The sequence below is a fragment of the Sciurus vulgaris genome (assembly GCF_902686455.1).
Source record: "Sciurus vulgaris genome assembly, chromosome: 1".
NCBI lineage: Eukaryota > Metazoa > Chordata > Mammalia > Rodentia > Sciuridae > Sciurus > Sciurus vulgaris.
In genome coordinates this window covers 89,589,655-89,613,871 of record NC_136461.1, presented here as the reverse complement: position 1 = coordinate 89,613,871, position 24,217 = coordinate 89,589,655, and the positions used below count along the sequence as shown (strand labels likewise).

At 33.2% G+C, this 24,217-nt stretch overlaps 1 protein-coding gene and 1 long non-coding RNA gene across 4 annotated transcripts in view; one reads left to right on the top strand and one right to left on the bottom strand.

The window, feature by feature from the left end:
• Nucleotides 1-30: 30 nt before the first annotated feature.
• LOC306644246 lies at nucleotides 31-24,214 on the top strand. Its single transcript, XR_013759216.1, has 3 exons — nucleotides 31-286; nucleotides 1,818-1,884; nucleotides 23,873-24,214. It is a non-coding gene; the product is annotated as an uncharacterized lncRNA (long non-coding RNA).
• SLC35A3 (solute carrier family 35 member A3) overlaps nucleotides 3,147-24,217 on the bottom strand; it is a 48,857-nt gene continuing 27,786 nt past the window's right edge. For all 3 annotated transcript variants that reach the window (XM_079110888.1, XM_079110886.1, XM_079110887.1), the window contains 4 exons: nucleotides 19,771-19,889; nucleotides 17,531-17,664; nucleotides 4,249-14,183; nucleotides 3,147-4,184 (listed from right to left, as the gene is read on the bottom strand). In XM_079110888.1, the coding sequence (XP_078967014.1) occupies nucleotides 14,093-14,183; nucleotides 17,531-17,664; nucleotides 19,771-19,889 (344 nt within the window). In that variant the 3' untranslated portion in view covers nucleotides 3,147-4,184; nucleotides 4,249-14,092. The remainder of the gene's footprint in view (nucleotides 4,185-4,248; nucleotides 14,184-17,530; nucleotides 17,665-19,770; nucleotides 19,890-24,217) is intronic.

The following is a 24,217-nucleotide window of genomic DNA, read 5'->3' as shown; positions in this document are numbered from 1 at the left end:
CTGTCAGGAGTTCTGTGCTGCCTCTCACCATTCCCTTAATTCTCTTAGCAGTTCTGGGCAGTAGGGATCATTATTGGACCCTCTTCACGGAGGAATAAATTTTAAGTTTCAAAAGGCTGTTATCGTTCATAGCTGATAAGTGGTTGCGCTGGAATTGTAACCAGACTTCCCAGACTATTAGCCTGATCTCCAGCCCAGCTGTTCTAACCAAGACGGAACTGAAGAGCATGGTGGGAAAAAAAAAAAAAAAAAAATCATTTTCTTCAAATGCTGGGTAACAGAAGAGGTAAAGTAAGATGGATTTTTTGTAAATAGTCTTTTGTTTTGGTGCTCAGGGGTCCCCTCTAAAAGGCAGCTGGATCATGCTTGTTTACAGTAGCTCCCTTGTCCCAGGACCTTTTCATTTTTCCCTGCCATTAAACCTTACACGACCTATGTCAGACTTTGTAAGCCACTACCTTTTTATTATATCATTTAAAAATCAATTTGCAGGAGATAAAAATGGATTGCTAAAAATAGCCGTCTACAAAAATGGAATGTAAACTCTGAAGCATTTCCACAGTGTTAACATTTTGATTGTGATAACTATTGTGGTGGTAGTAGTAGTAGTAGTAGTAGTAGTAGTATAAGAGAATATCTTTTCCTTAAATGTATCCTTTATTTTCAAGAAGTGAAAGGATATAATGCAGGGTCCTACCCTCAAATGATTAGGAGGTGGAGGGAAGAGTGACAATAAAATGGCAAAATGTTAGAAACACAGTAAACCTGGGTATGGTGGGTCTAAGATGTGTTCACACATTCTGTATATATCCCTGGAAGAGGTAGAGTCTAATTCCCTTTTCCTTGCCAGTTTATTGGACTTGCTGATATCCAGATTAAAGCAGAAGTGACAGCACTGACTTCAAAGGCTAGGTCATAAAAGGCACTGCGACTTCTTGCTAGCTCTGTTTTTGGATCCCTCTGAACCCCAGAGTCTGGGAGATGCTGTGTCATGAGGATATCCAGAGAAGGTCCAGTTGTCTACAACTGAGATCTGCCAAAAGCCATTTTGGAAGTGGATTCTCTAGCCTGGTTATGCTTTTTAGCTGAAGGCAACTACTACTAATATCCTGGCCACAACTTCAAGAAAGATTCAAAACTATAACCACCCAGCTTATCCACTCTGGGATTTTACTCTTAAAAACTGTGTAAGATAAATTGTCTTAAGTCACTAGGCTTTGGAGGTAATTTGTTTTGTGGCTATAAATAACTAAAATACAAGATAAAGGGGAAAATACAGGGTAAAAAGAATGTGAGTTCTTCATATTGTTCTTGCAACTTTTCTCTAAGTTTGCAATTATTTCAAGATAAAATGTTAAGAAATAAAGTTGACTGAATTTTCTGAACCTCCTATTTCCATACTTATTAGAAGTGAAAAACAAACCAATTTCCATGGAAGGAAGAAGAAAGGCATTTAAGCCCGATAACATAGTTCCTGATTAATAAACTCATCATACTTATTTTTTTAAATCTCATATAGATGAGTAAACCTATAATGGTTATTTATTAAAAAATTCTCATATAGAAACTTTTCAGATGAAGTCCAATTTGGAGCTCTTTAGAGAAAGCAATAGGAGATAAATTTTATAATTAAATCCACAGGAACTTGTTTTAGATGTATAGGGCTGGTAAGATAATTTTTGTGTGGTTACTCTGACTTTTCATAGCCCCTCAAAATCATACTTCATCCTGCAGCACCAATTTTAGCCTTAAGAAATGGTTATTGGTCATTTAAAAATTCTGAATACCTATGTGTGGTTGTTACTGTATTTTAGGAGGCACATCTGCATGGAGCTTACATTCTAGTGGAAGAGCACAGTTAACAAAAGAAAACTGAAGATTGAGGTAAGTGCAGTTGCTAATAGTAATAAGAGAGACATACACTGCAATGGTAAACAAGAAAGATCAGTCCTGTTCTAACAGATCTATTCTGTATATACTTAAGGCTTTGTATGTGGTTTGGGTTGTGAATATCCACAAATGAGCTTTATGTTAAGAAGATGACGTGTAGCCGGACTTGGTTGCACATACCTGTAATCCCAGCAGCTGTGGAGGCTGAGGCAGGAGGATTGTGAGTTTGAAGCCAGCTTCAGCAATTTAGTGAGATCCCATCTCTAAATAAAATACAAAAAAGGGATGGGGATGTGGCTCAGTAATTAAGTGCCCCTGAGTTCAAGCACGGGTACGAAGAAAAAAAAGTTGACATGTAAGTTAGGGTTCTTCTGGTTAACAGTCAACAACAGGAACAAATGCTGGCTTACATAAGCAGAAGGGATCTGGAAGGATATTAGGAGTTTCCAGAATTAATAAGACCAAGAATCAGGCTGAAAAATGGACAGAAATCAAGGTGTGGAATGTTCATAGAACAATTCATGAGGCAACACTGGAGAGTAAGGATTCCTTGGAAAGAAGGGCAAGTGGCTGAAGCTAACTATTCTTAAAGTACTAAAACTATATCATAGAATCCAAAGCCCACCCTTTCCCCCAGATGTACCATTTATGGTACAGGAGTATGGTATGTTACTATGGTAACAGGAGTCCTCTATAAAATTGACTAAGTCACTTCAATCCCTGCTCTCCTCCCTCCCTTCAATATAATCACCTGTTATATTGATACAGGAAAATACCACATTTTATCATGAATAGAAAGGCCCCCAAAATCCATACAAGACTACTCTAAAAAGATAGTAGGAAATGAAGGCTTTTCAATCAATAGAAGGCAGGGGTAGTAGTCTTTGCCTGTAGTTCCAGCTAAAAGTGGGAAGACTGCTTGAACCCCAGAGTTTGAAAACAGGTTGAACAACTAGTGAGACCCTATCTCAAAAAAAAAAAAAAAAAAAAAAAGAAAGAAAGAAAAGAAACACACTTTGCTGGGGGTGTAGTTCAGTGGTAAGAGCACATTGCCTAGCATGCCTAAGGCCCTGGGAGTGGGGGGTGGGACTCCCACTTAATAGAAAATACTACCCTCTAGAAAATATGAAGCAGAAGAAAACTACAATACTCCAACTAGAAAATATGAAGCAGAAGAAAACTACATTATAATACTCCAACATGAATTAAATATCATCAAATAAGCAATTGCATACAATGAAAGAAAACAACAAAAATTTTTAATAGGAAGATGTAGACAGTTATTCAAACTCAGGCAATATACCAAAAATATAAAATTATTTTAAAAGTGACAACTAAAATTACCTGAGAGACTAGATACAAAAGAAAATTAAGAAACAATGATTACAACAGCTATAAGAACAAAAAAACGATAAACGGTTGGGGTTTTGACTCAGTGGTAGAGCGCTTGCCTAGCACATGTGAGGTACTGGGTTTCATCCTCAGCACCACATAAAAATAAGTAAAACAAAGGTATTATGTTCATCTACAACTAAAAAAAAAAAAAAGCAATAATAAGGATCAGTGATAAAATTATATAGACAAAATTATCTAGGCCTCCAGGCAAAGATCTATAAACAAAATTAGGCCTCTAGGTGAAAACCAACAAGAGACAAAATTAACAATTCCAAAGACTAAAAAAAAAAAAAAAAAAAAATCAAGACTTCTTGAAAATATCAAACAATACAATGGTGGAGCATCATTTTCAAAAAAATTCAAGGCAAATAAATATCAGTCTAGGATTTTGTATGTAGCCAAGCTATTCGTATTAAGGCTCTAGAAGAAATCTTAATCATGCTACAACTCAAGAGACTACTATATTTATAAGTCCTCTACTAGAACCTTATCCAGTCAAGAGTAGACTGGGGGAGACTTCAAGTAAACTACAGAGAGTATTAAATACATTTAAAAATTTTTAATATGTATAATTATACAACAAAGGCAGGGATTAGGGTGCAAATAGTCTGTTTATATGTTTTAATGAAACAGAAGTAAGACAACTAAAAATCTGAGAGAAGAGAAATGACAAAAGTTTCGTTGTCACATAGACAAATCACATGAAGAATCAACAGTTGGCAAATTGATGGTTGCAGTGATGCACAACTGCAATCCCAGTTAATCGAAGGCGGAGGCAAGAGGATCGAAAATTCAAGCCAGCAGTTGACTGGGCAACTTAGACCTTGCCTCAAAATGAAATTTAAAGAGGCCTGGAGATGTAACTCAGTGGTAGAACACTTGACTAGCATGTTCAAGACCTTGGGTTCAATCCCCAGTACCACCAAAAATAAAAAACAAATATTGGGAAATCAAAAAGAAGGCCAAACAAGCAAAAAGTGAGCCCAAAAAGTACTGTAAAATGTTATCTGTATAAAGGTGACCAACAGAACAGACATACAAACCTTTCTAAATATCAAAATTTTACAAATCAAAGAACACACTCCATTTAGTGAAGCACAGTACACAGTAAATATAGCAACACACATATGTTTACTTTTCGAAAAAGAAACACAGGAAGGTCAAAGTAGAAACTAAAAAATAGTTACCTATAGAAGGTGGTTATGAATAGAAAGGAAAGACAGGCATGAGAGCTGATAAGATGTTTCTGAGTATAACATTCAGTTTTAACCTCTGAACCATGTAAACAATTCACATATTCAACAGTAGAATGATATTAAAAAGTAATTTCCATAGTTGAATATAAGTAAAAACCAATGAACTTAATTTTATCATACTGATAACTACACAGAGAATAATTTCCATTAACTTTTGAACATATACTCTGGTCATACATCTTTAGTGGGCTATATTCTAAGGACATAACAGAAATGTAAAAAAAAAAAACCTTAAAATTTTTACTCAGTATGTTTACCATTAATAACATTGGTGTTGTGATTTTGAAACATATACTATAAAACATTGGCAAACATATTAATATTAGTAAAAACCAAGATTCCCACTATTTTTTTCTTAAAACATTTTTTGAGATGCTGATAGACTTTTATTTTTTATTCATTTATTTATATGTTGTACTGAGAATCGAACCCAGTGCCTCACACATGCTAGGCAAGGTCTGTACCACTGAGCTACAATCCCAGCCCAGATTTTCACTATTAAAGACAAAATATAAAATTAAAAACTGTATCAAGTTAAAATTTATAAATACTGACCTAGAAGCTATGATACCTTAGTAACAATGGATTCTAAGTTCCAGTCCCTTTAAAAGGAATAGGGTTTCTGGGAGAAAGAGCTGACATTATATATTTGGAATAACACAAGTACAAGGTAAGTCTGGGACACCTTGTGTCTGAAGCTAGACAGAACTTGGCTAATGTGGTCATGTCTAAAAACTGCAAGAACTATCTTGTAGTGACTTTCACAGCCTATAGGCTCAAAGTGTTATCAAAAAGAACTAATTGACTATAATACATAGAAGAATTTTTTTAAAAAAATTCATGAAGACAGTGATATTTGAAAAAAGGAGGCACCGGAGAAAAAGGAAGGAAAATATTGTTTCTAAAAAATAGAAGATAAGCCGGGTGTAGTGGCATATACCTATAATCCCAGTAACTCAGGAGGGTGAGGCAGGAGGATTGTAAGTTCAAGGCCAGCCTCAGCAATTTAACAAGGCTCTAAGCAACTTAGATTCTGTCTCAAAATAAAACATAAAAAGGGCTGAGAATGTGGCTCAGTGTTTAAGCACCCCTGGGTTCATTCCCTTGTATAAATAAATAAATAAATAAGAAATAGAAGATAAACCAAGAAATGCACAAGAAAACAGAGAATTTTAAAAAAGCATTTTAAATCACGATTTTGCCCTCCAGTATAATAAATGACTCAATCAAGAATCATTAATTGAGGCTGGTATTGTAGCTCAGTGGTAGAATACTTACCTAGCACATGTGAGGCACTGGGTTCGACACTTAGCACCACATAAAAATAAATAAAATAAAGGTATTGTGTCCATCTACAACTAAAAATATTTTAAAAAAATAATCTCAACTGAACCAGGCACTGCAGTGCATGCCTATAGTCTTAGCTACTGAGTAGACAAGGCATGATGATCATTTGAGCCTAGGTGTTCAAGGCCCGCCTGGGCAACATGGCAAATGCCCCTCTCAAAATAATCAAACAAAAAAAACCATTAATTGGTGCTATAACCACTGAATGAAAAGCTGTTGGGAAACAGAATATTCCCACGGTGCCAAAACATTACTCCAAAGATTACTAAGGGAGAAAAAAAGGACCTTTCCAGTGAATAGATCAAGTAGTCCTCACTTTTACCAAATAATCAATTACCAATATTAATAAAAGTATCTAGGATTATGTACCCTTTAATGGGATGTTATATAAAATCTATATAACTTGTGAAATAATCTTGCTACAAACATTTAACTGAAGCTAATCAAATCTTGATTTCCAGTTCAAAAGAAATACAAAGAATAAAGGTAATATGCCAAATAAAAGACAGATCCAAAATAGTAGCCAACTGGCTTTCTTTAAAAGTCCTGTCTTGGGGGAAAAAAAGCTATGAGGGTGCAAGGAGAGAGGTCTTCTAAACTAAAAGAAGTAAATATGAAGCACAATCAATTGTATTCTGATTCAGACAAAAATCTGTAAAATGTAACTTTTGAGATAGTCGGAAAAATTTGAATGAACTTAGATGATGCAATTAGAATTTGAATTGTCTTGAGTGTGATAATGGTATTGAGGTTAATTAAGATGTCTTTGCCAGGCAAAGTGTGCATACACCTGTGATCCCAGTGGCAGGGGAGGCTGGGGATCATGGGTTCAAAGCCAGCCTCAGCAACTTAGCAAGGCACTTAGCAACTCAGCAAGACCCTGTCTCTAAATAAAATATTAAAAGGACTGGGGATATGGTCCAGTGGTTAAGCACCGCTGGGTTCAAACCTCAGTACTAAAAAAAAGAAAAAGGTATCTTAATTTTTAGAACATGAATGCTTAAGTATTTAGGGGTAAAATGTCCTAATAGAGAGAAAATGCTCAAAATGTTAGTAACTATTGAATTTAGGTGATATGCTACTCTTTTAACTTTTTGTATATTTCAAAATAAAGAGCTGAAGAAAATTTAAATTAAAAAATTCCTTAACAATCACATCTTTGTGTGCTCAGGAGATAACCTATGAATTTGTTAAAGCTTACTTGGCACAATTTGACATAGCATGGTTAAAGTCATCAAAATGGCAATAGTTGTGCTAGGCATGGTGGCACACACCTGTAATCCTAGCTGTGTGGAAGGGTAAGGCAGGAGAACCACAAGTTCTAAGCCAGCCTGGCAAGTTAGGGAGACTGTCTCAAAATAAGATAAAAAGGGCTAGGGAAGTAGCTCAGTGGTAGAGCACCTACGGGGCACTTGCCTAGAGTGTACAAGGCCCTCGTTCGGTCCCCACGACCACACATACACACAAACAAAAAACAACAGTATAAAAGCGAAAACTAAAACAAACATGAAGGGGATGCAAATAATATAAAGAAATGGAAATTTGAAGCATTATGTATATTATACAAAAATAATGCTTCAGTTTTTAAAATTCTAGAACTTACAGCAATACTATTAGAACAGTCATAAAATGTAACATGGGCTCACATCTTTCATGGTTTTCTGTAATCCTATGAGCCTCCCAGGAAATATTACCCTACCTTTGCTATATTAAGATCTATTTGAGGCCAGGTGTGGTGGTGCATACTGATTCCAGCAACTTGGAAGGCAGAGGCAGGAGGATTACAAGTTCAAAGCCAGTCTCAGCAACTTAGCGAGACCCTAAGCAACTCAGTGAGACCCTGTCTCTAAATAAAATATAAAAAAGGGCTGGGGATGTGGTTCAGTGGTAAAGTGTCCCTGGGTTCAATCCTTAGTACAAAAAAAAAAAAAAAAAAAAGGAAGATCTATTTGAGCTGCATGCATATATTTGGAACAGTACTTAGCATCATAACTTTACATTGGATTTACTATCCAAGTAGAGTAAAACATTAACATTAGCCTAAATAAAAAACTTAATAACCCCTTAATTATATTACTTTTGTAAATGCAGTGTCTTATAAAAGAGCAAACACACTCATGAAAATTTTGTTAAAAAACACGTCTGGGACTGGAGATGTGGCTCAGTGGTAGAGCGCTTGCCTAGCATATGTGAGGCACTGGGTTTAGTTCTCAGCACCACATAAAAGTAAATAAAATAAAGTTGTGTCCATCTACAACTAAAAAAAAATTAAACGCACATCTTATTTAAACATTTAACTAAATTTCTTACATGTTCTATGTTTAAAGTACATTTAAGAAGAGTGCGTTTTTAGATTATCTCAAAACATTGTAATATTCATCATTCTTTCAGATATTTAGTGACTTTACTTAAAAAAGGAAGAAAGTGTACATTTGGGGTCAGCTTTGTATTTCTAAAGGAATACCATGTTATTTGTTTTAAAGAAGCTATTACTTTTAACATTTTAGAAATCCTAAATGAATAAGTGAAAATAAATGCATAAATGAAAAACTACAACTGATCCCTAGATCCAATGTAAGGTTGATACTTAACCCTAGTGACTGGAAATGTGTACCTAACAATAGTGAAGCCTGATGGTGAACCAAAGTAACAAATGCTATCAGTTCTATTCTATTAGCTTTTCCTTATACTGGTGATAATTAATGACTAATTTAAAATAAGTTCAAAATTATATATTATATAGTTTAGATAAAACCTAAACAACAAAAAAAAATTTTTGAAGTGGTGTTTGGTTTATGTTGCTCCTGCTGGACTTGAATTCCTGGGCTCAAGTGATTTTCCTACCTCATCCTCCCAAGTAGTTGGAACTATAAACATTTCACATTGCCTGGCCCTTATAAACCAAACTTCAAGTTTGTCCTTTAAAATATTTCAGCATTTAATAAAGCTATCATTAAACATCAGAATTGAAAATACATATATGCTAGTTAGTATAATATCTGATTATATATATTTTCCAACCCTAGAAATGTTTAGAAACATAAAGAATTTCTTAAAATTATAAATGGCAGTGCATAAATTAAAAGTCTCTATACACATGAATTGCCATTGCTTATGTCATCCCCATCAATTCAGGAATAATTTATTTACAGATATTCAGTCACTGTGCAGTAAGGAATTTGGCCTTAATCAAAATTCTGGTCCAAGTCTTTGGGAGATTCCAAAGGAATGTCTTTTATTATTTATACTGGGCTTCTCAGACCACAACTGACAATTTATGTTAAAAAAATGACCTATGGTGAGCCCTTGGAGCCTAATGTCAGAAAGATCTCCAGGGTGGGGTCAAAGGCTATAGAGAATTTAATCATGCAAAGAATCTGGACACTACAGCTCGGTGAGCTTCCCTCTGCATACTGTCACATACAGTGGCCAAAAGTAGATAATGTTGTCCATGACTCTACAAGGAGACAATCCTGGAAGTTCCAAGTTTGAACTCCTCCTACACTTTGCCTTATGTGTTTCTTCCTTTGTCTGGTTGTAATTTATATTTCCTTTCCCAATAATTATGTGACTGTGAGTAAAATAGCTTTGTTAGTTCTTTCTAGCAGATCATCAAACCAGTGGGTGGATATGGGAAACCCTAAATTAGCAATCACCAGGACATTCTCTACAGAAAAATCTCAAATCTTGGATAATGGAAGGCAATTTGTATCTTTCTTGATATTTTCTAGAGTATGTAATCAGTCCTGCCTTGAAGGAATTATCATTCTAAGAACAGCAAGAAGGACTGTTTACTATCTTACTTATTGAAAGGTAGTATCTATAAGATGATTCTGAGATATATTTGCATAGCACTTAGATTTGAGATTGTGATATATTTTGAACAAAAGAAGCATTCTAATTAAAAAAAAAAGATTTTCAGCTAGTGCTGTTCATGAGAAGTTACCAAAGAAAAGTATATATTTTTTAAATGCTGATATTCTTATTTTAGTTATCTTTTAAAACAAAGCATTTTGTGTAAAGTTATTACAGTAATAGAGATGGAAATAAAATCCTATATGTAGCTTATTACATTTAATCTCTGTGCATTCAACTGATGGTCATAAAAGAAGCAACTATATTCAAATAGTAGAGAAAATAAATACTGAATTACTTTACTTAATTAACCTTAATGCTAGCAAAGAGATATTTTATTTACAACAAAATACTTTTAGGCTATTATCATCATACAGGTAGACAAATTCTAACTAGTTAAAATAAAAGCCATTCTTTTCATGCTAGTGCATAGGATAGAGAAAAGGAAGTATAATCACATGATAAGAAATCATCCAGAAAAGTAAAGATCAGCAATTCATTTCTGATATGTGAGACTAATTCATAGGTTCAGTCATAGACACAGGTAAATAAGGAATTATAAGGAAAATCTATATAGTTATTTATGAAAATAATCTATTTCAATAATCTATTAATTAGATAATGGATACCAAACAATGGCAAGAGAAAATTTCCAATTAAAAAGTCATTTAACAAAAGATCACTTTATATATTTCTTTAACTTTGTCCATAAAACTTTGTCCATAAAAAATTTAAATATACAAATTACATCCCCAAGTCCAAAAGAAACTTTCTAAACAAATAAAATACAGGCATTGACAAATTTGGGATACAAACCATTTAAAAATATTTTGTAAATTACAGTAAATTATATCTTATAAGAAATGAGACAACAAAATGACACTTATATACAACTGTTAAAGTTTCAAAAAGATAAATGATGGTATAATGGAGCCACTTTGTGTAAATGAGAACTGTTAACTAATGCTTTTAATAGTTATACCTATTTCAATTTTGTTAGATAATGGATTTAAAGAACAACATTTGTTATGTTGAAACAACCAAAAACAGAATTATTGTTATTCTTGGAACATTCTAATTTTGCCTATGTGTCTAAAATTGTGAATTACAGAAATATTCTTCAGAAAAGTCAAGTATTTGGTAAGGCAAGGCACATAGGACCAGATTTTGATAAAGGTGCTTTTTTCTTAGCCTATAACTACTTTATCTTGGAAATTCTTGAAGATGACTTTCTTTTCTTTTTTTCTTTTTGCAGTGCTGGGGATTGAATATAAGACCTTGTGCTTGAAAGGCAAGCACTCTGCCAACTGAGCCATATCCCCAGCTGCTTGAAAGATGACTTTCAATATAGCATAAATAACTTATGTAAAGCATATATCCATGTTTTCAGTGAACGTTTAAATAAAATGAAAGATGCTAAACCCTTTCTTAAAAAAAACAAAACAACTAAGTTGTTGACTGTACAATAACATTTTACAGGCCAATGATTTGATATGTCACTATTACACTAAATGTACAGAGCACAATGTCAATTAGTTTCCTTTTAGATTCCATGTTATTAGAAACTAGTTTAAATAGCAAACTGCCTTTCCTTTCTATGAAATTTGGTGACATTTGATGTAAATATTTAAGTTTGTACCTCTAAACTACATGTTCTACCATAAAAGTAGCTTAGGACTTCTCTAAAATCATTTATTAAATAATTGGTAATATTGCTATATTGCAACACCTACCTGTTACATTTTAAACTTTTCTTCACAATACTATATTCTTAATTTTTAGTAGAATTATCAATTGTCACTGTCTCCCAAGAATTAACACACCGTTATATGGAACAACTTAGATGAGAGATAACAAATACACTTTTTAAAAAAGTACAGAAATTTAAATAATCCAGGAATAATCTTTATAAAAGCTTAATACAATAAGGACCTTTGAAGGTCATTAAAACACAAACCACATACATAAAATAGCATTATCTGTATATATGACATGATCTAGGACCTAAGTTCACCTTCTTCAATATGATTATTTCCTTTGAATTAAAAATTAAAAACTACATAGCTCAATAACATTTTCAACCCTACTAGAAAAGCAAAGTATAAATTATGACTAATGAAAGTTTGCTTTGAAAATATACTTTCAGACTACTTTTCCATTTTCACAATTCCTAATTACATTTTATAATTTTTGTTAGAAATATTGAAAATTATATTATTATGGACACTTGAAAATATTATTAGTTTAACATACCTAATATCCAATAATTTATGTGTGTAACTACTGAAGTGTTAAAATAGGGGCAGAATAAACCTAAGTTAACAATTAATTGTGAATGCACAATGCATTAATGCATAATTGCCCAAACAATACTTCACTGTAAACTGAACATATATCTTTATTTAAAAGTCTTAAATTCCGTGTAGTTGCAAGATTTAGATTTTACTTAGTAGCAATAGGATAATATAAGCCTGAACATTGTTGCAGTCTTAAAACAAAATGTGGTTAAGTTATCAAACAAAATACTCTAAAAGGTGGTCAATGAAAATCATAAATCTGGTACCATATTTTTTTTATCAATAGCAAATTAATTTTAAATATTTTATAATTTCAAGCACTTTCAAACTCTGGATGGAGTTGATTAGACCTCCAGTCTGTAGAGACTATGTTTTTGCATTATCAAGGTAGCACAGCCAGTCCAAGTTAGCCAAGAGTACCCAATGGTTTATAATAACACTATTCTCCAGTCAAATTCTATTTAACAAAACCCATTAGACCCATATAAAAATATTTATTGTTTTATAGTTTTTATATCAGAACAGACTTTTAAAAATATATACAGTATAAATGAAAAAAATAAAGCAAAATACTTCTTATACTTAATAGATAATCTGCATCTAGTCAGTAATTAAATTAAACCTATATCAATTATAGAATGTATTTTTACCCACAATTCGTCTTACTATTTCTAATATATTCTCTCTCCTTTGAACCAACTAATTAAATAACATGTAATTTGCATCCTCAACTCCAGTGTTGAATCGGGAAGAAAATCCTCTAAAGCAAAATGGTGACTCCTTCCCAGCAGCTTTCATGGAACACAGAAAGGGAACTCAGAATTCAGCTACCTCTCCCAGTCATGTGATCACAGTATTCCTGGGGAAAGTGGGCTTATAAGAAGTCTAAAAATTTTTTCTGACCAGTCTTGAATTTAAGGTTCTGGTGCTATTTAAAATAGTGTAATATGGCAACAGGAATGTCTCCAAGAAAAGTCATTTTGGTCTTGGTCCACTGACACTTATACTAATATTTTTGGTGGTTGTTTTTGTCAACAGTTGTTGATTAAAGGAAATTTCTACAGATAAGTAAAATATTAATTTAAAAACTTTCTAGTTGTATACAGTGTAACTTGATAGTTCAAAATTCTCCGTATGGAGCTATTAGACAAAATTGTTTTAAATTATTAAATCACTATTTAATCCATTTAATTTACATTTTAAATTTTCAGTAACAACACAAAAATTTAAAGTAATATTAAGAATTTATCTGATTTACAGAAAAGATATGTATTAAGAGATCAAGGGTAAAACTCCATTAGAGTAAAGTCACTGGGTACTATCTAGCACAGGAACAACTGGATTACATCCAGCTGTCTCGAAGCACTAAAAGATCTTAGAATTTATATGGAGAAATAGATGTCTCTTTACATTACATTTAAATATGAATTTTATTCTCTGACAAATCAGACCCAGGATATTACCTTATCAAATTTTTGTAATTAAACAAGTAACATTTTGCAATCTTTTTAGTAATCTTTTATACAAATATAAAAATCTCAGATATGTGAAAAAATTTTCAAATCATATTTTTATATTTCACAGCTTTATAGGTAATTATAGTTTTCAAACTTTGACTATTCCATGTAATTTGATATTTCTGTACAGAAAGAATAAGATAAAAAACATTTCATAAGAGTAAATAGATCTAATTTGCAAAAATTGATATCTGACATTTGTGTGCTCTTGCAAAGAATGCATAGGACATTTCTGCAGCAATCAAAAAGGTAAACTCTTTTTAAAATTAAAATAGATTTCAAGTTTCCTCCAATATTCTCTCTAATTCTAAACCCTGGAAATACTTTCAAGTTTTGATTTCTAGGTGTAATGTTTTGCTACATATACAGTACAAACATTTTATCTCTAAGTCTGTATATTTTCAAACCACTTGAACAATATGATTAGATTCAGCATGATGATATCTTCACAGAATCTGTAGAAGTCCTCTGTGCAAGATTAACGTTGAGATTCCTAGTGCACCATCATGAGAAACCAGTTAAAGAAAGTTTCTGACTATGCTTTAATGGGATTTCCTGCAGGTTTGGGATCATAACCATATAAGAAAGTAGCTGCTATTACAAGGATGGCTCCAAGGAAAAAGACACTAAATGACAGAGAGGAAAAATGAAAAAAAGAAAATCAGATTAAAAGTAAAACAAATTCTTCCTATATCTTTACCATAAACACAATTATAATTTGGGAAGAAATTGTTGCAGTAACATGGCTAACAAATATTGAATACTTCCCAAGGTATTGGATATGTTATCTCACTTAGTTCTCACAACAACCCTGTTAAGAATTAATAGCATTATCTTCATTTTTTTACCTATGAGCCAACAGGTTTTAAAAGTTCAAATAACTTGGCTGGGTATGGCAGCACACACCTGTGGTCCCAGTGGCACAGGAGGCAGAGGCAGGAGGATCTCAAATTCAAAGCCAGCCTCAGCAAAAGTGAAGTGCTAAGCAACTCACTGAGACCCTATCTCTAAATAAAATATAAAATAGGGTTGGGAATGTGGCTCAGTGATAGAGTGCCCTTAAGTTTAATCCCTGGTACCCGCTGCCAAAAAAAAAAAAAAAAAAAAGGGAAGAAAAATGAAAAACAAAAAACAAGTAACTTGCCTGAAGTCCCACAACCTTACGAACAAGACAGGATTCAAGCCCAGATGTTTCTGACTCCATAGTCTGCACTCTCATCTCCTGCACTATGTCTCCCAAAGCAAGATTTTTTAAATGCTGTATTTTACCTAAACATGCATTTTGCATGCAAATACATTTAATAATAAAAGGTCTCAATTCTTTAAATTTACCATATAAAAGGAAAATTTCATTTTTCATATTAAACAAACCACAGTAAGTTCTATTTAAAATGCAAGGTAATAATAACCAAAATTCAGGCCTGATTTATAAAAAGAAATAAGATTAAATACAGGAAGTTCTTAATTTCCTTTTTATTACACCTATCCATAGATATAATCTAACATATATTACCTTATTTTGGAAATGAACTTAAACTGGATGGAAACTAGACTATGAAATTTAACTTTTGATATATACATTTAAAAAATATTATAGAAACTTGAACTAGTCTTGGATTTAAAGTTTCTACTAACAATTCAAAGTCATTCTGATCTAAAAACAAAACAAAAATGTTGCTCTATAAAGGAAAAAATATAACCAATTTTTACTAGGACATCAAAGGCCTCTAATAATATGACCCCTCTGACCTCATTCCCCATACTTCTCCCCAAGCAATGTATAATTCAATTGCTCTATTCAATGTGCTCTTTCATGATAATGTTTGTAGATGTTATTCCCACAGTCTACAGTTTGTTTTATTGCAAGAAAAGTATTTATTTATAACAATTGAGATCTACTGTCTCCAAGACTCACTCCCTTAACTAGAGTGACTTTATTATACAACATTTATCACCTTATTAATGTATTATTCACATATCAGCACCCCTGCTCATCTATGTGCTCTTCATTCATTATTGTCCCTAGTGCCTGGCATATATAGGGAGCTCAATGATCACATGATAATCACTAGTGTTGATTTGATGCAAATTGGTAACTTTTCAAAAGCCTTAAAGAAGCTATATAATTAAGATTAAGATAACATAAAACTGCCTATAATGTATCTTGAAAAAATAACTACCACAGAAATATTAGGGAATTATTTAGGCTTTGGATAACTGTCTGTCTGGATATTTTGAACTGTCTGGATATATGAACTGTTCTTAGCTTTCTGGAACTCTGGAACTACACAGACTTGAAAGTTTATGCTCAACTAAAGTTGTCTGATCTAACTTTCTACTCACTGCAGAAATCCCTTCCATAATTCCTCTAACAGAATCTACTTGTATATTTAATGATGTCAGGAAACCCCTGCTTCTTAAGCAAGCATTTTTCAAATGGTTCTGAGGGTAATAGCAGTGGAGGCTGGAGAAATGGTCTGATTCTGGAAATAATAAAAAGGAAGAGTTGACAATTTTTTTCTGGATTAAGAAGCAAGAGATAAAGAGAAACTGATAACCTTACTCATTACTCAGAGGATACATTTTAACCTTCTGTTACAGACCTCTTTCTAACACTATCTACAGAAGCTACCTTCCCTTAGGTTGGTGTGGATAAACTGTTTTCATGTCTGAGTCTAGGAGGAGTTGAGCCTAAGCAAGTAGAATAATAAAGGTGCTGTCACTAAGTTAGAAAATCCAGCTGGGGATAGGGAATGAGTATCTAGTAAACCCTAAAGTAAAAAAGTGAATAGGCATTAGATACAACATCCTGAAATGTAAATTTAAATGAGAATGAGTACAGAGAAATATCCTTGAGAGCTGGCATGGTGGCACACACCTATAATCCCAGTGACTGGGGAAGCTGAGGCAGAAGGATCACAGGTTTGAGGCCAGCCTCAGCAACTTTGGGTGCCCTAAGCAATTTAGAAATTGCTGTCTCAAAAATCAAAAAGAAAAGGGGCTGGGATATAGCTCAGTGGTTAAGTGCCCCCTTACCAAAAAAAAAAAAAAAAAAAAAAAAATTCTTGGGACATTCTGAAGTTTAGAGAATGAGAAAATCAGGAAGGGAGTGAAATTGGAGGAAAACCAAGAATGATGTCTTGAAAGTCATTAAAATATAATCCCATTATTATTATAAATTAATAATTGTAAAAATAAAACAAAACCCCCCCAGAACTTTCAGTACCATCTGTAATGGGTATTAATTACACCAATTCTTCCTTACTGTGTTCTCCCTTGGCATCCATAACATTACATAATCCTGAGTCTCCTGCCTTACCTATCACTTCTTTTATAATTCCTTTCCAAACTGTTCTTTTTCCTACAATCACCTAATTGAGTTTTCTCATGAGCCACCTTCTCCATAAAAACTTCTTCAAGAATTTCATCCATTCTCCTGGCATTAGCTACAAAAATTATACATTAAAAATATTATGAGCTAGACAGTCATAGGCAGGATAGACCTGTCTCAAAATAAAAAGGGCTGGGAATATAGCTCAGTGGTAGAACTCTTGCATAGCATGTATGAAGTGCATGTATGAAGCCCTGGGTTCAATCCCCAATACCACCAAAAAAAAAAGTTATAACTTAATTTATTACTTTATAACACACACACACACACACGTGTGCACATGTGTGTGTGTGTATAAGTTTTTCAGTGGAAGATTTTTGCATGTATTTAGTTTGAAATTTTTTTAAAAAAACATGAATTTTTAAATCATATTTCAATATTTTTTCAAAAGTTATAATAGGATAAAACATCAAATTACTGTAAGCATTCTTTTTTTTTGGTCAGTGCTAGGAATTGAACCCAGGGCCTTGTGCTTCTGAGGCAAGCACTCTACCAAATGAGCTATATCCCCAGCCCTACTTTAAGCATTCTTAATTTTCTATATACTTCTAGAATTTAAAGAAATAGAAAATAATATTTTACCTGGTTGGCACAAAATCTTGTAGCCAAAAATAGGATATCAGTGTTGATAATATTATGGATAAAGAGGTTGCAAATCCTTTTAAAATATTATCCGCATACTTAATAACAGCAGCTATAACAAGACCTCCAAGTGCCTACAAAAGTTTTAAGAGATCATTTTTAAAAACAGAATTGCTTTGCAGAGTAATTTCATTACTCAATGAAGGTTTAGGCTTTTGTCCTACAAACTAAATCCCATTATAGTAAGCAATTTACATTAAACATTTCTTATAAAGAATATACTTAGAGGTTTTTGTTCAATAGTCCTCATATTTCAAAAGGTATCTATCTAATAAAGTAACTTCCAAAACCATCTGAAGCTTACTGTAATAAAGTTTGATCACATTATGAAAAACATCTATTCTCACCTAATTTAATAATTAAACATCATTTGTTTGGACAAATGTGTGAAGACTGGTCATTGTGAACAGTGATATATTTTTATCTTTGAGTAAAAATGAAATAATTCAAAAGGTGTTTTTCACTAACCTTTCAGTAGCCTCCTAACTTGGCTTTCTTCTTCTAGGTTCTCTCCATTCTAACCTACTGCTCACTATCATCAAATTACTCTTGCTAAATTACAGTTTTAATCATCTCTTTCTCCTCCCTTGTTTCCTCCCTTCCTCTCTCCCCTCCCCACTTTCTTTCTGCTGTCTGGAAATTGAATCCAGGGCTTCACACGTGGTAGGTAAGCACTCTACCAGTAGGCTATACCACTAGCCTTGTGCTCTTTCCTTAAAAGTGTATGAAGAACTTTCTACCTGATCTCTCTCAAATTCCAGACCAAGGCTATTTAAAAAATGAGGTTGTTGTGGGTGGGTGGTGGCTCGGTGTTACAGTGCTTGCCTAACGAATGCAAGGTCCTGGGTTTAATCACCAAGGATGCCCCACTCCCCCCCAAAAAAGGAGAGTGAGAGAGAGAGAGATTTTACTGTATAGGCTAACCATCCCTAATTCAAAATCCGAAGTATTGCAAAATCCCAAATCTTATTTGAGCACTGACATGATGCCACAAGTGGAAAATGCCAACCTGATCTCATGTGATGGATAGTCATAATGCAGGTACATTAAAAATATTGTATAAAATTACCATCATATTATGTGTATAAGGCAGGGGTGTGTATGTGTGTATGTATGTATAAATATAGGCATGTATGTGAGTCCATTCCCCAAAATGCAAAATCTGAAATACCTCTGATCTGAAGTATTTTGGATAAGGGATTTGCAACCTGTACTTCATATCACCTTCCAGATCTAGACCACTCACCTTAACAATTTTCACTCTACTTTTTTCATGATAGTAGGTTTATTTAGAGAAAGTCATGAATTATGCCAATTGAGCTTACTACAAATTAATGTTTGAGTTCCATTATTTCTAAGCAACACTGTCATTCATCTGTGTATTCCTAATACCAGCCAATTATACCGAATCTTTTTAATTTTGTTCATGTCTTCAGTGCCTACTTAAGGGAAGATGGCTTCCTCTTTTGCTAGGATCACACATAAATTCTCTTGGCTTACCCTATCTACCCTATATTTCTCTCATCATTGTCTCCTTTTCTTTAAGTACCTTAAAAACAGAAATATCCTTCCTGCTTTCAAAACCAAGCCATTCTTTGACATCTTCACTAGCCTTCCAGGACTTTTCTCCTTACAACTTCAAATACCTCCAGAAGAACAGAAGCCTCTGAGGGCAGTGACTTGTATCTTCATTTTTATATCCTCCAGAGTAGATGTACTTGATAAGTATTTTTTGAAAATGAAATTAATTACTCAACTCTTGAACAAATTCAAGTTAAATACAAACATGGAATTTTATAAAACATTTCAATATGTTAATTAAAAAATGAAGTTAAAAAACTAGAATGAAATATCTAGATCTGCTTTTTGGATCTTCAGGGGCTGACCACAAACTTTCTGTACAATATGAGTTATAGAAAAATCAAAAGTTATATTTGTCCTTAGCTTCAACCACTTTATTCTTAAACATGCATTTTGATGATGTTAAATACCACAGGTTTTACTTAAGACCTTTTTTAAAGTAAGTTTTCCATTAGGGCATTAAGACCAGTTCTATTTTTAACTTCCCTGAATAAATTAGACCCAGTGGGAGAACTAACAGGAGAGACCTTTTTCCCCCATGATATCCATAGCTGCTTTGATAGTCTTTAGCATTAAAGAAAAGACTTTACATGCTTTACCTGAAGAACAACTACTATCCAGGTCAGTTGGTTATATCCCTGAAAAAATCCATTCTTTGATACCAGTTCTCCATCATAAATGTAAACACCCATTAATCCAAATATGCTCCCAAAGAAACCTAAAAAAAAAGAGAGAAGTCTATGTCATGTCATTTAGTCTTTCTGAAGAGATATTTTTTTCTGTTGACATCCCAAATAGTTTTATACTTATTTTTTTCTTTTTGATGAAATTTGACTACTTGAAAATTTTTACTTGGTTTAGATAAACTTAACATCAAAGTATTACACAGTTACTACTATACCATGACTACAAAGTCAAAGATAGGAATAAAAAGAATAGAGTTACTAACCATCAGTGCTAAAATAATATAACTGCAGAAATTACATTGATTATATGACTGCCCCTTAAAATATTTGCAAAATCTGCTTTTAGTATATGTCATACCTTGTATCTTCCTACCTATGTCTAGATTTTGATATCTTTATATTAATATATACATATATAAAAGCTTGCACATGTAACAGCATTTTTTCATATTTAGAATTTTTGAAAGTATAATAATTAACAAAAAAGCAGGGGTAGGATATAGTCATATATAACATTAGAATCTATATGTATTACTGAAATCTCACTTTTGGGGAAAGCTCAGCGAAATAGAAACTATGTCTTACTCATCATCAAGTTCCTTACCTTTACAATATAGTGTATCATATGACTACTAGATTTAAGCAATTTCCAGGATCATTGCTAGGCTATGTACATCTGTAGCACCACCTGTTATAGGCAATCTTTGGAATGTATACAGACAAACAGGGTAGCAGGAATTTTTTTTTTTTTTTTTTTTTTGTAAAGGTATAAGTAGGCAGCTTTCCATAGGAAAAGGAATTAAAGAGGATGTGAAAAATTTTTAAATTTCATTTATGCCAGCTCTATCCTTAATTTTGAGCATAAAATTAATGCTGGCATATAATTATAAAAATTCCTGAAAGTATTGAATTTTTAAAAATTTAATTTATAAAAGTAATACTTGATAATTAACTAAAAGCATATATAGTATATACTATAGTTTGGAACTAGAATGTCCACCAAAAGTCCAAATGTTAAAGGATTGGTCCCCAGCCTGTGGCATTACTGGGAAGTGACAGAACTTTCAAGAGATGGGACCCAGAGGCTGGGTGTGGGTAGTGTATGCCTGTAGTCCCAGTGGCTTGATAGGCAGAGGCAGGAAGATCTCAAACTCAAAACCAGCCTCAGCAACTTAGTAAAGCCCTTAGCAACTCAGCAAGACCCTGTCTCTAAATAAAATATAGAAAAGGGCTACGTAAGTGGCTTGGTGGTTAAGTGCTGCTGGGTTTAATTCCCAGTGTTAAAATAAAATAAAGAGGTGAGACCTACTGGGATGTCTTAGATCATTGGGACCCTGATCTCTTCCTGTATTTTTGCTTTTGGCCACCATGAGGTCAACAGCCTCCTCTGCTATGAGCTCCTACCATGATGCACTGCCTCACCACAGGCCAGAAGCAATGGGGACGAATGAGCATGAACTGAAACCTCTAAAACTGTGAGCCAAAATAAACATTCTTTAAAAAAAAAAAAAAACTTTTATTAGTTTATGGACCTTTATTTTATTTACTTATTTATATGTGGTTCTGAGAATTGAACACAGTGCCTCACCCATGCTAGGCAAACACTGTACCACTGAGCCACAACCCCAGCCCCCAATTTTCTGTCTTCATAAGTTGGTTTATCTCAGGTGTTGGTTACAGTGATGGAAAACTGAGTAACACAGTAGACAAGGAAGTATACATATCATTTATGTCCATGTGTACAGACCTACTGTATTCTAATGGTTGCATAACGTTCACCCTATCTGGATAGTAGCAAATATGTATGTGATGGTATGTGTTAGGAATTGTTCTAATTGCTTTTGCATGTCAACTTACTACCTATGAGATACTTGTATGCCCATTTTATAGATGGAACAACCTCTGCACGCTCACACTGCTAGTAAGTAATGGACTCAATATCTGAATCTACTCAGTGTAGTGCAGGAGTCTTATTTTTTCCCCCTTTTTTTAGTCTATGATCCTTACCACCACTATGCTATTTAATCAAATAATAAGTCATTCAACCGGTCCTCTCTTTTCTATTTTTTTTAATCGATGTAAACAATGCTTAAATGAATAACCCTGAACATCTGTTATTTTATTATAGGATAAATTTTATTAAGATGTGAAAGTCTTGCATAAAATATACATTTATTTAAAAATTTGGTAAACATTTCCAAATTGAGAACCAACAAAGTTATATATATAGCAATCATAGGTAATAGAGTTTTGTTTTTCCACTCGCTGGCTAATAATGGATCTTATCAGTTTGCTAAACTTTGACAATTCAACATTTGAAAATGTTACTACACTGTTTTAATTTTTCTTATAATTTTTAGTTATCTATAACTTACTGAAGTATCCTTCAAAAAGTATCCTTTTCAGTCAGCTTACCATTTTTTCCCATAAGCATTGTGCTATCTAGTCAAACCAAAAAAAAAAAAGAGATCTCTGAAGCACCACAGAATAATGAATTCTAACTTATTTCCCATTTTTATTTTACAATCTAAAACAATTTTAGGTAACTCACAAAGACCTTTAATATCTTGTTTGTTCTCATCTATTTGCATATTTATATAAAGAGTTGACATTAGTGCTTATTACATGGATATGGAAGGCACTTTTTTCTAAATCATATGTATTATCTCATTTAATACTCATTAGCAATATATGAGGGAGGTACTATAAAGCAGTATGTTTTTCTTTCTTGTTTTTTTCTTTTTTATAGTACTGGGAACTGAATCCAGGGTTTCCTGCATGCTAGTTAAGTGCTATACCTCTGAGCAACATCTCTAGCCATTTTTTAATCTTATTTTAAGACAGACTCTAAGTTGTCTAGGCTAGCCTTACACTCGAGATCCTCCTGCCTCAGTCTCCCAAGTAGCTGGAATTAAAGGCATGCCCCACGACAGCCAGCAATAAGGTACTACATTTTATAGATGAAAGTGAAGCATAGATATGCTAAAATAACTTCTGAAAGGTCACAGAGACAGTAAGTGATTAAATCAGGATTTGAGTAGTATGACTTTAAAACCAAGTGTTCTTAAGTGCTCTCGTACAGATATACTTTTTCTGCAATGGTAAATTCAACTGCTTACTGCTTTCAAGCCTATGCAATTGCATTAAAAACAAACCAAACAAAAGAGAAGCTAAAATAAATTTTGCTTTAAAAATATTTACCCTGAAAGGGAAAAAATGATACATTACTACACATTTTGCAGAGAAACATAAAGAAATCCTATTTGATAACATGAAGATTCAGTTTTCTGTCACCACATTATTGGAAAATAGATGGAAGGATGACTTATCAAATTTGGGAGGTTTGACTTAAAATATGGGCCATTGCATGAGCTAGATGAGGCCTATATGGCTGCTGATCAAAAGAGACATGTATATCTATTAAGTTGATGTGGACTGGGAGAAAAAAAATAGTAATTTCAAAATAAGCCCCAAACTTGCAAGGACGAAGACTTAAAATAAAATGTGTTTACTTGCAAAGGAGCTGCTTTTCACACAGTTTTATATGTAGCACTATCCAAAGTGAACATAAGCCAGGAATATTAATTTTTGGAATCCTTGTGAGGATTTAATCATCATAACAATATAAATAGTTTAAATATTTGCTCAAAGGCAATCTTTCCACAGGGATTCTTTTAAGCTATTTACCTTCATTTAGAAAATGCTGTATTGTTTAAGAACTAAAACATAACACTTTGAAATAAAGAGGCATGTTAACATTTCAAAAAACCAGAAATTCATCATTTCTAACTTCCTCTACTTAAGTATCTTAATCCCCCTTTTCAGGAGTAAAATAGTTGTTATTCGCAACACCTTATAGGAAAGAAGTGAAAACTAAGAGTAAAGTTACTAGTGCTACAAACGGTGAGAACAGAAATAGACTATATCTTATGTTACAAACCTAAAATTCCATATTCTTGAATAAAGGCATTCATTTAAAATGTTTTTTGTTTGTTCATTTGTTTTTTTGAGACAGGTTCCCACCAAGTTGCTTAAGACCTCTGCTGATTTGCTGAGGCTAGCCTTAAACTTGCAATCCTCCAGTCTTATCCTCTCAAGTTGCTGGTATTATAGGTATGTGCCACCACACCCAACTTTAAAATATATTTTTTAAAAAGGAAAACCATTGCCAGATATTTTCATAAATAGCATATTTTATTTAAGAAGATATACAAAAATTTGTAAATATAACAATATAATCACTTTTTAAAATACTAGAGGGGATGGAGGTATAGCTCAGTGGTACAGTATTTGTTTAGCACACACAGGCCCTGGGCTTAATCCCTAGCACCACGAAGAAAAAAAAATTAGATAAGACTTA